Source organism: Mastomys coucha, unplaced genomic scaffold (assembly GCF_008632895.1).
Source record: "Mastomys coucha isolate ucsf_1 unplaced genomic scaffold, UCSF_Mcou_1 pScaffold23, whole genome shotgun sequence".
In the NCBI taxonomy this organism is placed as follows: Eukaryota; Metazoa; Chordata; class Mammalia; order Rodentia; family Muridae; genus Mastomys; species Mastomys coucha.
Window position 1 is genome coordinate 39,668,442 of NW_022196906.1, and position 15,194 is coordinate 39,683,635.

At 47.1% G+C, this 15,194-nt stretch overlaps 1 protein-coding gene across 2 annotated transcripts in view; it reads left to right on the forward strand.

The window, feature by feature from the left end:
• The window catches only part of Dscaml1 (DS cell adhesion molecule like 1), a 322,519-nt gene that overhangs the window by 275,173 nt on the left and 32,152 nt on the right, over window positions 1-15,194 (forward strand). For both annotated transcript variants that reach the window (XM_031345842.1, XM_031345843.1), the window contains 3 exons: window positions 6,610-6,777; window positions 7,693-7,763; window positions 13,551-13,791. In XM_031345842.1, the coding sequence (XP_031201702.1) occupies window positions 6,610-6,777; window positions 7,693-7,763; window positions 13,551-13,791 (480 nt within the window). The remainder of the gene's footprint in view (window positions 1-6,609; window positions 6,778-7,692; window positions 7,764-13,550; window positions 13,792-15,194) is intronic.

The following is a 15,194-nucleotide window of genomic DNA, read 5'->3' on the forward strand; positions in this document are numbered from 1 at the left end:
CTGCAGAGAAAACAGAAGCTCGGAGCCAGGCAGGCACAGCCCAGGCTTCACAGACCCCATTCACCGGCATCACACGATGGCTGCAGGTGTGCTTTGGAGCAGGGATGGGAGGACAGCCTCCAAGCTTAGCTTCTGCTCTGTGGAACCACTATGTCGGAGCTCTCAAGAGGCTTAAACCGCATAGCCCCCACAAGGATGGATGCATGCTAAAAACTGGCATATGATAGCAGAGCAAGGAGGTACTTGAAGCCCTGCAGATGGTAACAGCAGAGACAGAGGTGCAAGAAGGCTGAGTGTGTCTGACTTACATCCAGGCCTCTCAGGAAGCTGCACAGGAGCCTCCCAGAGGCACACTTCACTTCTGTGGGTAGCGGGTGCCTGGGACATTTTGGCTCCCTGCTCCTATGTTCTTTGTAACTGCTGTTCTGCCCTCCACCCTGACTGTACTGCTGCCTACTCCCTAACTCACCCTTTCTGCAGACAAACCTCTTTAATGTATGGAAACCCTTCCTAGGGCATGCTCAACTCAGATAGTGAGCAATGCTCACTGAGAGCATCACCCATCTGGAAGGAGACATAGAAGAGAGGCAGCCAGGGGAAATGCTATTCTTAAACATGTCCATATCATTTCACCCTACCCTATCCTCCTCTGCTCTCACTGAGTAAAGTACCATGAGGAGTAGCCTGGACATGGGTGAGAAGGCTGGACAGGGGCAGGAAGGCTGGGCAGGGGCAGGAAGGCTGGGCAGGGGCAGGAAGGCTGGGCAGGGACAGGAAGGCTGGGCAGGGGCAGGAAGGCTGGGCAGGGGCAGGAAGGCTGGGCAGGGGCACGAAGGCTGGACAGGGGCACGAAGGCTGGCCTGCTCCAGAAGAATCCACCCAACCAAGCATCTAGCACATCCTGGCACATTGGTGCAAGGGCTTCAGGAGAACTTCAGCTCACTGTCACTGAGACAGACAAGGATGCAAGCATGGCGCAGTTTCCCAGTCTATAAAGTGGGTGCAGAATGAAGAATATCTAGTGGAGGATGGTTATGGAGAATTCTAGAAGCAGTTGGCATAATAAGGCTAGAGGGAGCCCTTGGCAAATGTAGTCCCCCCCTCCCCCAATAGCTCAAAGACCTCATGAGGTAGTTTAGAGCCCTATGGGACTTACAGGCTGAAATTTATGTCTGTCAGTCAGCCACATGGGCCACGTGCCAATCTTCCCACTGTCCCCAGAATCATGCAAAAGTCATGTAGTAGAAAAAGAGAATGAATTAGGAAGCAGAATGTTGCCCTTGGAGAGAGAACATAAATGGCACACACGCGCGCACGCGCGCACACACACACACACACACACACTTTCAGAACCATTACACAGCACTATCCAATCAAATGCAATTCACTGTTAACTGTATTACATGAGGATGGAGAACTGTATCCAAGGGAACAGAAGAATGATTCAAAAGAGGAAGGAAGCAGGCATGTTTGTACGTGTGTGCGTGCATGTGCATGTGCATGTGTGTGTGTGTATGTGTGTGTTATCTAAGCTCACCTCTTTGTACCTATAAAAATAGAGAGATGACAGTCATTCCTAAAACTGCAGACTTGGAGTGACCAAATATCAGAACTGTGTGGCCTTTAGTATTTTTAAGCATCTTTGAGCATCTCTCTCCATTTTTCTTAGAAGGTAGGGTGATTTTTGAGTCAAGATCTTGCCCTAAAGCCAGGCTGGCCTAGAACTCTCTATATAGCTCAGGCTGTCCTCAAACTTGCTATCCTCCTGCCTCAGCCTCTCAAATGCTAAGATTATGAGTGTGCAGCCCTATAAACAGAATTCTTGCTTTTGTTTGTTTATTTTGTGGTGTTGGAGATTGAGCACATCAGGGCCTCTTGAATGCTTGGCAAGCTCACAAGCTTTAGCCCTAACACTTTGCAAAGCAGAGATGGGAATCTTTGTTCTCGGGGAAGTTGTGAAGATGAATGGAACATGATGACATTGAAACCTTCCATGGCTGTTTTTGTGTCTCTGTTCCCCACCCCTTCTGCCTCCTGCCCCAGACCACAGCCAAGCTGGGTCTCGACCATCTGATCATGAGGCCCTGCACCTTGGCCAGGTTTTCTGCCACGTTGCTCATCATGCTAATTTTCCAAGGGAAATTACCAAGCCTGCCCTTTCTGAGCCACCATGTTCATGCTGTCTTTTCCCGGCCCGAGGCAGTAGAGTAATAATACATGAATCTGAATGATAAATAGCACCATCCACACAAATCTATCAGATGGTGCTGCATGCACTGAAAAATGCAGATGCCACATTTGCCTCTGCTCACCAAGCACAGAACAGGAATGGACTTGTCAGAGGATAGCCTTCAAAGCCCAGAACACTATCTTGGGGGGCAGCCATAGTAGAGACTGTGCTGGCCCCATGGCAAGAGCCAACATGGTTTAGTGTGTCATTCTGTGGGAACTGGGGTGTGGCTGGTAACTGAGATGTTGCCAGTTGCTGCTGTGACCTCAAGAATCTCTGTGCCACTGAGAGAGTGTCATGCAGAAGGTGTGCTTTCAGAAGTGGGATGCAAGGGGGGAATCAGGCACAGAGATTGGATTCATGTTCCCCTTGAGGCAGCTCTTCGTACCCTGAACCTTCTACAGTGAAGTGGCTCCTAAAACGGCCAAAGCCCAGGCTTCTTTCGGCAAGCAGCCTTCTGAGCAATAGGCACAAACATCTCCCCAGCCACTTCCTTACTTTTTAAGAAGAATATTCTGCATCATAAACCCTTTGATGAAGAAAGGATGAGAGGGCCCTTAATGAAATATGTTAATCTGGGCAAGGCAGGCACATATGAAAGGGAATATGAAAGAGACAATATTCACCAAATCCAGTGCAATGCTCCCAGAGAGCAGAAAAGAGAACAGAAGAAAACAGGCCTTTGAGTTCAACTGTTCAGGATCAGAGAGATGGCCATGATCAAACCTGGAAACTCAGGGAGCCCTCCAAACATGACTCGGAGGCATCAGCCATGAAGGGTCTCCAGGAGAGAGGTGTTCTAATCCAACATCAAAAAATGATTTGGGAGTAAGGTGGTGGTAGTACACATCTTTAATCCCAGCACTCAGGAGGCAGAGGCAGGCAGATCTCTATGAGTCTGAGGATCTTCAGAGCAAGCTAGCTCCAGGACAGCCAAGGCTACAAAAAGAAACTCTGTCTTGAAAAACAAAACAAAACAGAGGGGAAGTGGGGGGGTGGGCACACAAGGTCAAATCTACCTACAAACAAGTGACTAGAAAGAGGGGGGAGCTGCTATCTGGGACAGCCCATCCCCTTCATTCCTGTGACTGGCAAATGAGGAAGGCAAGTAAGAAAAGACAAAACACAGAGGGACTCCAAAATCAAAGTAAAAATCCAAGAAGGTGACTCTGATCTAAATGCCAGTGACAGGTTTTGAGAAGTCAATACTTGAAACGTGGGAGTAAGGACCAAAGCCTTAGCCGTGACTCCTGACTTCAAAGGTCTGGGAACCTTCTTGGGCAATGCTCCTAGAACAGCGAGCTTCAAAATACGATGTTGTACAATGGCCTATGATGAGGTCTCTACACAGGCTGAGGAGATGGACATGAGCCAGGCTGCAGGGGCTTTGGTCCTGCTGTAAAATTTCCTTTTTTACCCAGTAGCAAGGGAGAGAGATTGAAGAGTTTTGTGGGAGGAGATGGCAGGATCCGATTTGCACTTTGAAAGGAGCCTAAGTACAATACGTGTCCTTGAGAGGGTCTCAGCCATGTATGCGGGAGGCATAGCAGCTGTAGGGTCCAGAACAGCTAGAAGCAGGGTAGCAGACACACAATTAGCTGTCGAGAAGGCTGGGAGAGAAAGCCGAGGATTGACAATGATGACTTGGGCCAGGTTAGGGATATTGGTAGAGAGATCCCTTATATAGTCAAGAGCATATGGTGCATAAAAGCTATCAGACGGGATAGTAAAGGAGACAGAGAGTAAGTTCAGAATCACGCCCAAGAAGCCTATGTATGAGGAGTGTATGGCGTGTGAGGAGGGCATAGGTTGGAACCTGGAAGCAGCTCAGGGGGCTGCAGCTGCAGAAAGCCAGCAGAACAGGCCCAGGAGAGAAGCAGAATCCAAGAGCTTTCTCAGAAAGCCTAGAAAGGAGTGGGTGTCCAGAGAAAAAGGGGGAAGGAGAGGATGACATGCAGAGCCCACTGACAGGCCAACTGGGTGATGGGACTTGCTGATGCAGAGGCCCTGTGCAGTGGAGATACAGCACTAACATCAGAGGAAGGCACGACGAGTCAATGATGCATATTTAAGTCATCCACGGCTGCCCCTGGAACCACACAGGTGCCTAGTGGATGTCAGTACATCTTTGTGGCCCCTGTTTTCAGACACATCCCACGCGGCTCTTCCCTTTGCCTGTGCTCATCAAAAATGAATGCACTGACTTCTGATCACTCTCCCGCTCCCATAAACACAGGCAAACCCAATGTGATTTGTGAGCTGGCACCAGCTCCCAGGACCCTACATACAGAGCCATGAGTACCTGCCACGGCACGGCTAGTCTGTTCCATCCCAAATCAAAAGGGTGTCCGTGGCAGGTAGGAGTCTGCTATTTGCAATTCTGGCTTCACCTGTCAGCCCCAGAGAGAATCTCTGGGTGGCTGGGGTGTTTTTAAAGACAAGAAGAAAATAATGTGTTTCTGAGAATCCACAGCCTGCCATGTTGTTAGTTTGGCTCCAGCAACCGATGAATTAAATGCAAAACTACAGGCTGGAATTGGGCAAGTGCCCTTCACAGATGCTAAGCCTGTGCAGCTGAGAGCTGTGTTTTTAAAGGAATCAACACCTCATTTAACCAGAAATGAAATAATAGCATTCTGACGTGCTCAAGCTACATACATACATGTATGTGTGCATGCATGTATATATATATATATATATATATATATATATGCTTTGGATTGTCAAGCTGGCTCAGTGAGTAAACTCATATGGTAGAGAAAATTGACTCCTGCAAGTTGTCCTCTAACCTCCATATCCACATGATTCCCTGTATTGTATGCACACATGTATGTACTCATACACACACATGCAGAGATTCACGCATTTATTTTATTACATGTAACAGAAAGTTTTAAGTATCTTCCTAAAGGCTGAGAGATAGCTCACTCATTAGCAAACACGGGGACCAGAGTTCAATCCCCAGACACCACATTAAAATAGCAAGCACAGTGGCATGCATTTGCAACCCAGCATTAGGGGAGGCAGCAACAGGAGGATCCCTGGGGCTTGCAAGCAAAGCAGTCTAACCTGATAGTGAGTTCTAGCTTCAGTAAGAGCCCCTGTCTCAAAAACAAAAACAAAAAAACTATGGTAGAAGGTAACTGAGGAACACTGAAATTATCCTCCAGCCTCTACACCCATGCTAACACACTTGGGTGCACATATGCATACATGCTCACACCTGCATTAAAACTATCCCCCTAAAATCTGCCTACAATTGTAGCCTCCTTTCCGGCCTTCAAAATTAAACTGTAGAAACATGGCTTAATCTTTTCCACTGAGACTTTTTCAGAACACTGTATGCCACAGTGGATTTCCAAGCACAGACTGTTAGTATGAGCAGGGGTATCTAAACATGCCCAGAGAACACTTGTAAGCCCCACTCTCAACTTGCTTCCTTGGTCTTTGCCATTTTCTCCCAAAGTGCTAAAGGGGAGGGGGGAGTTACCTGATCAAGTACTCTGGGTTGGGAAGGTCCTGACTCAGCCATCATTGTAACTGCAGCCTCTCTTCATCTTGTTCTAGTGTCCCCTGGTGGGGACAGCAAGCATGGGTGAATGGCTGTGTTCCTCTGGAGAGGTATAATGTTTACAGCCATAGGATCCCAGAGATGCATTTATCTGGCATTTTCCATGTTCTACAATTTTGTTAAACATTAGCTCTGAAATGGAACAGACTGCTAGTCTCCTTGCATGAGTTGAATTGTGAACACATGAATCCTTTTGTTGGCCCCTCATTCTGAAGATTTTGATACCTCACATTTATGTAGCTGCTACAGGAAAGAGGGTGGGGTGAGGCTGCACACTCTGGCACTTGGTCTGTCCCCTCCATCCTCACACAGAGCTCTCAGATCCTGTCATGGGTTCACAAGGAAGGGAGATACAGAAGCAGAGAGCAGGAGGAAGGGGGGGGGCCCTCACTTCCCCTTTCCCACAGAGACCCTGGGTGAATGGGTATCTCACAATCAGAATGGTAAGTCTCAGATGTACCAAAAGATGCAATAAGAAAGGTACTGTCCATCAGACCCAGGGATAGTGAGCAAATGATGACCTTAGTGGACATTAGAAAGCACCTTGTCTAACCTTGTCTTCAGTTTAGCTCACAGGCTGCCCAGGACAAAGGAAAATCTAGCTTCTCCCAAGCTAGAGCTTTTTCAAAAGGAACCTTTGTAGTCCCTGTGAAGTTATGAAGACCTCTCCTCTCTCTCTGCTGTTGATGTAAGCTGGATACCTCTGGCATCCAAACTGTAACTAGGATAGGTTGACACTTGAGGCTGGGGTGGGGACAGCTCGCAGAGTTTGCAAGGCTGTGTTTTGAAATGGTTGTCTCCTTTACAGATTCCTGGGATTTTAAGCAGTCCACACGCAACATCTCCCCAACCATCAACCAGGCAAACATCGTGGACTTACACCCCGCATCGGTGTACAGCATCCGCATGTACTCCTTCAACAAGATTGGGCGCAGCGAGCCTAGCAAGGAGCTTACCATCAGTACGGAAGAGGCTGGTGAGCACCTATCTTGTACCCTGCCCCCACTACCCACCGTCTTGGGACTCATGGACACCAGCCTCCACCAACCCTACTTATTCACAGTGGGTTTGTAGTTTGGAGAGAATAGATAGAGATCCAGAAATGTATTTTATGAGTCATAGAGAGGCCACAGTTTTCTGCGGGATTGTTTGTTTGTCCATGGTCCTGCCTTGCTTCCCTGGGCTCTCGCCTATGTGGGAAGGAAATATGTAGGGCTCTGCAAGGGCCCTCTGGGCCAGTGACTTTTGTCTGTGTGTGTGTGTGTGTGTGTGTGTGTGTGTGCATGTGTGTGTAGGTGGGGTCAGGAGGGAGTAGGCAGGTGCACACACCCTTATATACAGGTGTATGTCAGGGCCAGAGGACAGCCTTAGGTACTATCTACCCTTTTTCGAGGCAAAGTCTCACACTGGCCTAAAATCTACTAAGCAGACTAAACTGGCTGTCCAGTAAGGCCCAGGGATCTATCTGCTTCCACCTGCCTGAGTTGGGACTGGCAGTGTTACTCAGCTCATTACATTCAGGTGTTTTTACATGGGTTCTGGGAATGGAACTCATGCCCTTGGAGTTACAAACCAAATACCTTACTGATTGAGCTGTCCAGCTAGCCCCAGATTTTTCATTAAAAAAAAAATTAAAGATTTCTCTTGCTGTTCTTTCTTATGTGTGTCATTGTAAAACAAAATGATACAGAGACACTCCTAAGTCATAGGAGCACAATATTATGAATAATTACAAAGTTAAACTACCAGGTCCAGCTCTGATAGTCAGCTACCAACTCTGTCATCTGTGTGTGGACTTCCCCTCCTCAGAAGTTCTTCAAGTGTACACGAGGACACAGGATTGTTTCCTCTCCCAAGATGTGACTCACTGTCGCTTCTTCTGTGTCCCCAGCTCCCGATGGGCCTCCCATGGATGTCACCTTGCAACCAGTGACTTCACAGAGCATCCAGGTGACCTGGAAGGTAAGTGAGAAGCCATCTTGCCTGCCCCTCTTCCATCCACCTGTGAATCCAGCAGGCTCACTATTCTCTTTTCATATGGTACCCATGTCTGTTTTCTCACTAGGCATGGGTACAGTCAAAGGGTGGGAGAAGAGGAAGGTAAAGGGAAGGTGTCTTCTCAATCTTTGCTCCCTTACATCCTGGCCATCTGGCGAGGGACCACACCTGACAAGGGATGAGATGAAGAACTTGCCAGTGCCAATGTGGTTCTGCCCACTTACCAGATCATCCTTAAATCCAATGTTACCACATTAGAGGGTAGGAACTCAATTTGATTTTGTGCCCTAAAGCATCAGGGTAAAATCAGAGGGGTGCGTGTGTGTGTATGTGTGTGTGTGTGTGTGTGTGTGTGTGTGTGTGTGTGTGTGTGTTTAAATGCATGCACCCTTATGTGTCCCGAAGCACATATGCAGAGGGAAGAGGGCAAAAAAACTTGTGGGAGTCAGTTATCTTCTTCTATCATGTGGGTCTTTGTGAGACAATTCAGACAGTCAAACTTGACAGCAAGTGCCTTTACCCACTGAGCCATCTCTCCAATCCAGGGTTGTTTTTGAAACACTGAAAAACACTAGCTGGCCTTCTAGGCCTGGGAAAGTTTCAGAGAGAAATGGTTAATGGCCAGTGTGCACAGTCTCTGCAAGGGCCTGAGAACATAGGCAGCTGAGGCAGCTGCTGCTTAAAAATGTCTTAGAGGAGGCTCCACTGATGAGCCAGGAGATGAGCAGGAGATGAGCAGGACCAAGAGTTGGAGTCCTCTTAGAGAGTTCTGGTCCTGTTCCTTCCACGTGCACAGATGACCCAGTAACTCCATGCCTTCCTGAAACTCTGCAGCATCCAGTCCCCAGGACTTGCCCCTGAAGGAACTCATCTGGCCCTCTCTCTATTCTTGAGAGTAACCAGAAAGGTACTTTCATCAATAGTCAGCTGAGGAGGCCAAGGGTGTTGAGATTCGAGGCAACTTGCCTATAGTTGCTCAGATATAAGACAGAGTCCAAGGCACACAGACTGGATTCCCAGACCCATTTCCCCACTAAAGTATACAAAACAGAGTTCTGGGGTAGGGGTGGGGGTAAAAAAAGCTTCTTTGGACGTGGTCTCGGTCCTCCAAGTGCATTCCAGTCTTGACAAGGGCCCCGGAGTGGCTTCATCTTCATGAGTAATCAGTCTTCGGCATGTGTGTGCATGCTCACACAGCAGGAACAGCCTAGTCTCTTCTCTCCCGAGAGAAACGGCCAGAAGATGTGCTCCTACCTGGGGCCTTGTATCAGCTACTTTTCTCGTAACTGTGATAAAATAATTGACTTCAGCAACTTAAGGACAGAGGGTCGATTTGGGCTCATGGTTTGAGGGGTCAGTCCATCATGGTGGGGAAGGCTCACAAGGTAGTGTGCACAGTCAGCAAGCACGCTTTCTCCTCTTCATTCAGTAGGGACGTCCATGAAGGGAGTCACTCCCACTTAGGATGAGTCTTCCCATCTCCATTAACCTGATCTTAGAAATTCCTCACAGACATGCCCCCTAGAAAAAGCCCTCAAGATTCAGATCTGGGCCCCAGAGTTTTGCCCAGAAGCTGAAGATAAGGCTCAGTCCCCACCCCCACTCCTGTCAGCATCCCAGTTCTGAACTCATCTCTTGGGACTACACAGAGGGAGCCCCGAGGTGGAGCCAGAGAACTGTGTAAAACACTACCGAGGCATTTGCTACAAAGTTCTAACCCAGAGCAGAGGTCGATAAAAATTTAGAATCAAATTTATTTCTCTAAAGTCTCATAATGAAAAATAAAATTGATTAGAAAGTTAGAACTTCAGAATGAGCCAGCAAGTCAATAAATTTGGGCACTGACTTCTCGTGGGGATTTTTTTTTTTCACACCGAGAACAGATTAATGAAAAATAAAGATTCACTTGAAAGATAAGTCACTCCGCTTTAAGACTCTCTGTGAGATGGATCACCCCTGCTTTATGACATAAATTTGCAATCAGCCCTATTGATTTCTTAATGCTTCAGAGAAATATTGTTAAGATTGATTTAAATCCCGAGTGTGCATGTTTGGGAGGGGTAAGGGTTGTAGGGAGAAAGAAAAGGAAGAAGAAGAGAGAAAAGTGAGTGACAGAGAGAGGGAGGGAAGGTATGTCAAGGTTTGTATACATTTGAAAAAGATGCACGTACATCAGGGGCACCTGAGTGCTTCTGCCAGTGTGTGTGGCTGTGGTCTGTGTACAAGCATATCATGGTATACATGGCCCTGGGTCATGTGCATAGGTGTCTGATGTAGTACAGATAGCCCTGGGTTGTATGCACAGAGATAGAACTAGACAAAGGTAGCCCTGGGTCAAGTATATAGGTGTATGCATGATGCAGACAAACCTCTGTGATAAGTACAAGGCTAGGCCATGGGATATATACTCCTGGCTATGTAAGGCAATGAGGTACTGTATAGCAACGTTGACTGTGTGATGCAATAGCAGAGTGTATGTAGTGTAAAAATGAGTGTATTGTGCTCTTGAAGATGAGTGTGTGCCTCAAGTAGGTATCTAAGTGTGCCATGAGTGTGCACAAGCTCCAGCTACACAGATCTTCCCACTTTCAGGCTAACGTGCAGAATTGCCCAAGTGCAGAGAGAAGACGATAGCAAAAAGTCAAGTCAATTAAACGCACACTTACACACACACACACACACACACACACACACACACACCTATTTAGTGAGTTCAAAACAATTACATTAAATTAAAAACTTAATTTTATTGAGTTAACAGTGATCTTAAAAATGCAATTAATTTAAAACATTCATTGAATTAAAAGAAACAGTGTGGCTATTTTACGAACTTAATTGTTTTTTTATCTCACTATTTTTTCGTACAATAAAAGGTGGGCCTTTAAATTAACTTCATTGTCTTCAAAACACTGGTTCTAGCTGGTTTTATATGCACAGAAGTGGCTGTGCTATCTCAATTTAAAGTTGGGCAGGCCCTGTCCCTAAAGAAGCCAGTTTCTATTTGAGGATCTAACTGCATCTGGCTTTGGGCAGGTGTAGGGATTAGGTTGTGTTTGGAAGGATTTGAACATGTGTTCATAGCACTTCACAGGAATGGATTACACAGCCGGGAGTGTGTTGGTGGCGGGGCTGGGGGAGTCATGTGAGATCCTGCCATATATCAGTGTTTGTGTGTCTTTGTCTTCTCTCAAGACACCTGTATGTGTGCATGATTACGTGCAGCAGAGTTTATATATACCAGGACTCAAGCTGGGAGTGAGAACACTTCCCAGACTGGACTCATGCTGTTACAATGGTCTCTGCTCTGTTCTTCCAGTCCTTTGGAATTGGTCCTTCATTCCCACCAGCACCCACTTGACATCTCAGACCTTTCATCTTTGGGCTGCCCACAGGCTCTGCCCTCATCATGCTCCACCCTCATCATGCCCCGCCCTCATCGTACCCTGCCCTCAACATGCCCCACCCTCATCATGCCCCACCTTCATCATGCCCTGCCCTCATCATGCCCCACCCTCACCATGCCCCGCCTTCATCATGCTCTGTCCTCATCATGTCCTGCCCTCATCATGCTTCACCCTCATCATGCCCTGCCCTCATCATGCCCCATCCTCATCATGGCCCCATCCCTGACCACTGTGTCTGGGGCAATGCAGCCTATTCTGGGAGGATCTGAGCCAGGCAAAAGTCAAGCAGTCTTTATGGTTTTTTGTTTGTTTGTTTTTTGTTTTTTTATCTTCAGAAGATTTTTAGTACCAAATTTATACTTCGTAGCCATGTTTAAGAGTGCTGTTCAGGAGGCTGGGGAGTTGGCTCAATGGGTAAAGTGCTTGCTGGGCAAGCATGAAGACCTGAGCTCTGACTCCAAAAGCCACATAAAAGTCTAGCAGTCAAACGCAGCAGCGACTGGAGGTCAGAGACAGAAGGCTCTTGGATTTAGCCAAAACAAAGAAAGTACAAAAGAACCAATGAGAGAGTCTACCTCAAAAATAAGGTAGAGGGCTGGAGAGATGGCTCAGCGGGTAAGAGCACTGACTGCTCTTCCAAAGGTCCTGAGTTCAAATCCCAGCAACCACATGGTGGCTCACAACCACCCATAATGAGATCTGATGCCCTTTTCTGGTGTGTCTGAAGATAGCTACAGTGTATTTACATATAATAAATAAGTAAATCTTAAAAAAAAAGAAAGATTATTTTAAAAAAAAAATAAGGTAGAGAGTGATGGAGGAAGACCTTTAGATCTCCACATGCGCACACACCCTCACATACACACGGAACATACACGTACACCACATACACACCACACATTTTTTTTTATTTAAAAAATACAGTTCAGGGGGGCTGGAGAGATGGCTCAGTAGTTAAGAGCACTGACTGCTCTACTGAAGGTTGTGAGTTCAAATCCCAGCAACCACATGGTGGCTCCCAGACATTCGTAATGAGATCTGATGCCCTCTTCTGGGATATCTGAAGATAGATACAGTGCACTTACGTATAATAAATAAATAATTCTTTTAAAAAAATACAATTCAGTGCCAGTTAGCACATTCATAGAACCGTTTAGCCATCACCATGAGCTATTTTTCAATACTTGTCCATTACCTCGACTGAACTCTATGCCCTTAACTCCTCCTCCCATCCCCTACAAACTTCTGTTTCCAGTTCTGTGAATTCACTCAGTCCAGAACCCTCTGTAACGAGAACTCTATGGTGCCTGTCTTTTGTGACTAACTTACTTTATGGAGTGCATTTGCCTTAGTTCATTGAGCCAGTAACCTATGTCAACATTCCACTCCTTTCCTGGCTGCGTAATAGTCCACTATGCGGACAAACCACATATCGTTGATCCTTTCGTTGGTTGTGAATAAGTCTACTGTGGACACAGATATCCAAGAAACACGAGTCCCTGCTTTCAGTCCTGTGGGGTTTATACCCAGAAGTAGGATCGTACAGTCTCGTGGAAAATGTGGCGACTTAATGTCTGGCTGCTTGAGAAACAGCCAGATTGCTTGTACTATTGCTATACTACTTGACATTCCTGCCAGCAGTGGGTGAGGGTACTAATTTTTCACAACATTCTTATCGATAATAATCCTCCCAATGTGTGTGAACAGGAAGTACAGGACACTTACTTTTATTTAAATTCGTTGCTTACATCTCTCTCTCTCCCTCTCTCAGATCATTTTGTCTAAGTTCAGTTCCTCTAGACCCCTTAGCATCCAAGTAATAGCCCAATTTATTCACACACACACACACACACACACACACTGTACTCAGAGCACACTCTATGACACACACCATTATAGACACAGATACACTAAAGAGTCAATACGCTTCATCTTTGGGTTCTACTGGGGCAGGTGTTCAAACACATAAGTAAAGTCTATAGAATGTCAGAAGCCAAGGAATAAATATCAGAGGCTAGGATAACCCAGTAATGGCTAACAGCCGTCTCATAAAGAAGGGGACCTCTCCTCAAGGACATGACAGAGGAGAGAGATCATAGTGGGGACAGTCATGAGTCTGGTAAGAACTGTATAGAAGGCTATGTGAGAGGATGGGTCTGCATCTGAGTATCAAGGTCACAGAGGGCCAGGGTAGCCATAATGTCCCAAGGGTTCAATCCAAGTGAAACAGGAGCTTTTCAGGGTCTGGGCACAGAGTAATGATGTACCCTTGGCTCTAAGAACAAAAACATCTCAGAGGGTCACTGTGTCTTTGTCCCTTCCCGTCGGCCCTTCCCCTGGTCCACAGGCACCAAAGAAGGAGCTGCAGAATGGAGTCATCCGGGGATACCAGATTGGCTACAGGGAGAACAGCCCCGGCAGCAATGGGCAGTACAGCATCGTAGAAATGAAAGCAACAGGAGACAGCGAGGTCTACACCCTGGATAACCTCAAGAAGTTCGCTCAGTATGGCGTGGTGGTCCAAGCCTTCAACCGGGCCGGCACGGGGCCCTCATCCAGTGAGATCAATGCCACCACCTTGGAGGATGGTGAGGGAAGCCACAAGGTTGGGAGCAAAGGGTCAGGTTCTTCCAGGCAGACCTAGGGCCTGGGCCTACATTGATCCTGCAGGCAGCAGGAGCTTTCTGGGTGTTTTTGTTTGCTTTCTACTGCTGTGTGATAAAACACTGCCCAAAAGCCACTTGAGGGAGAAAGGGTCTGTCTCATCCCTTTTACACTCCCAGGTCACAATCCGTCACTGAGGGAAGTCAAGGCAGGATCCCAGAGGCATCAACTAAAGCAGGGACCATGGCTTTCTCTCCATGACTTACTCCTCCTGCTTTCTTGTGAAACCCAAGACCACCTGTACAAAGGTGGCCCTGCCCACAGAGGACTGGCTCCTCCTACATTAACCACTAATCAAAAAAATGCTCCACCAACTTACAGGCCAAACTGGAGACAATTTCTCAACTGAGGTTCCCAGATGTCTCTAATTTGTGTCAAATTAACAACACTTAACCAACACACTTGCCACCCCCATCTGCTCTTACCAACTGGCTCTCAAGGGGCCTTGATCCACTCAACAAATATAGCCTGAGCCCATGAGACTGCTCTCTATCCCTCACTTGTTGATGCTCTGCCCCTTGGCCTATCTGTAGGACATCAACCTGTCTAACCATGTCTCTGAATTCCTATATCTCTCTACTTCCTTCTGGTCCCCCATCCCCTCTCTGCCCAAGATTTCCCCTCATTCTAGGCTCAGTTTCTCCTTTGAAGAAAATGTAGAAGAGCCAAGCTACCCTTGTTCTTCTAGGCTGCACTGTGTCTCCATATGTTTGGGGGGTGCAAAAAGAGACTATGGAGTTAAGAAATTCTAACAACTGATTGGCAGAAAATTTAAAGCCTGGTTCTTAAAAACACTCTGCTGGCTGAGGTGGCACACATCTTTAGTCCCAGCACTTGGGAGACAGAGGCAGGCAAAACTCTGTGAAATCAAAGCCACCCTGATTTACACAGTGAGCTCCAGGTCAACTAGAGATACATAGTGAGGCCTTGTATAAATAAAAAAAAAATCCTATTAGCACCCTGATAACTAGAAAAGCCCCCACAGTCTGATAGTAAATGAAAGTGCCTCTGTTCTCCAGAGATGGGGGAGAACAGGAACATGTCTCCTCACACACAGAAAAGATGACAGCTGGATCTGACCCTGCATCAGGTTGAGATAGGAGATGGGGTCTTGATGCCTCCAGAGGAGGATCCAGGCAGGCAGGCAGTCTCTGTCTCTCTCCCTGTCCCTGTCCCCTCTCTCTCTCCCTGTCCTTCTCTCTCTTTCTGTGTCTCTCTGTGTGTGTCTCTCTCTGTGTGTGTCTCTCTCTGTCTCCCTGTGTCTCTCTGTGTCTCTGTGTCTCTGTCTTTCTCTCTCTCTCTCTCTCTCTCTCTCTCTCTCTCTCTC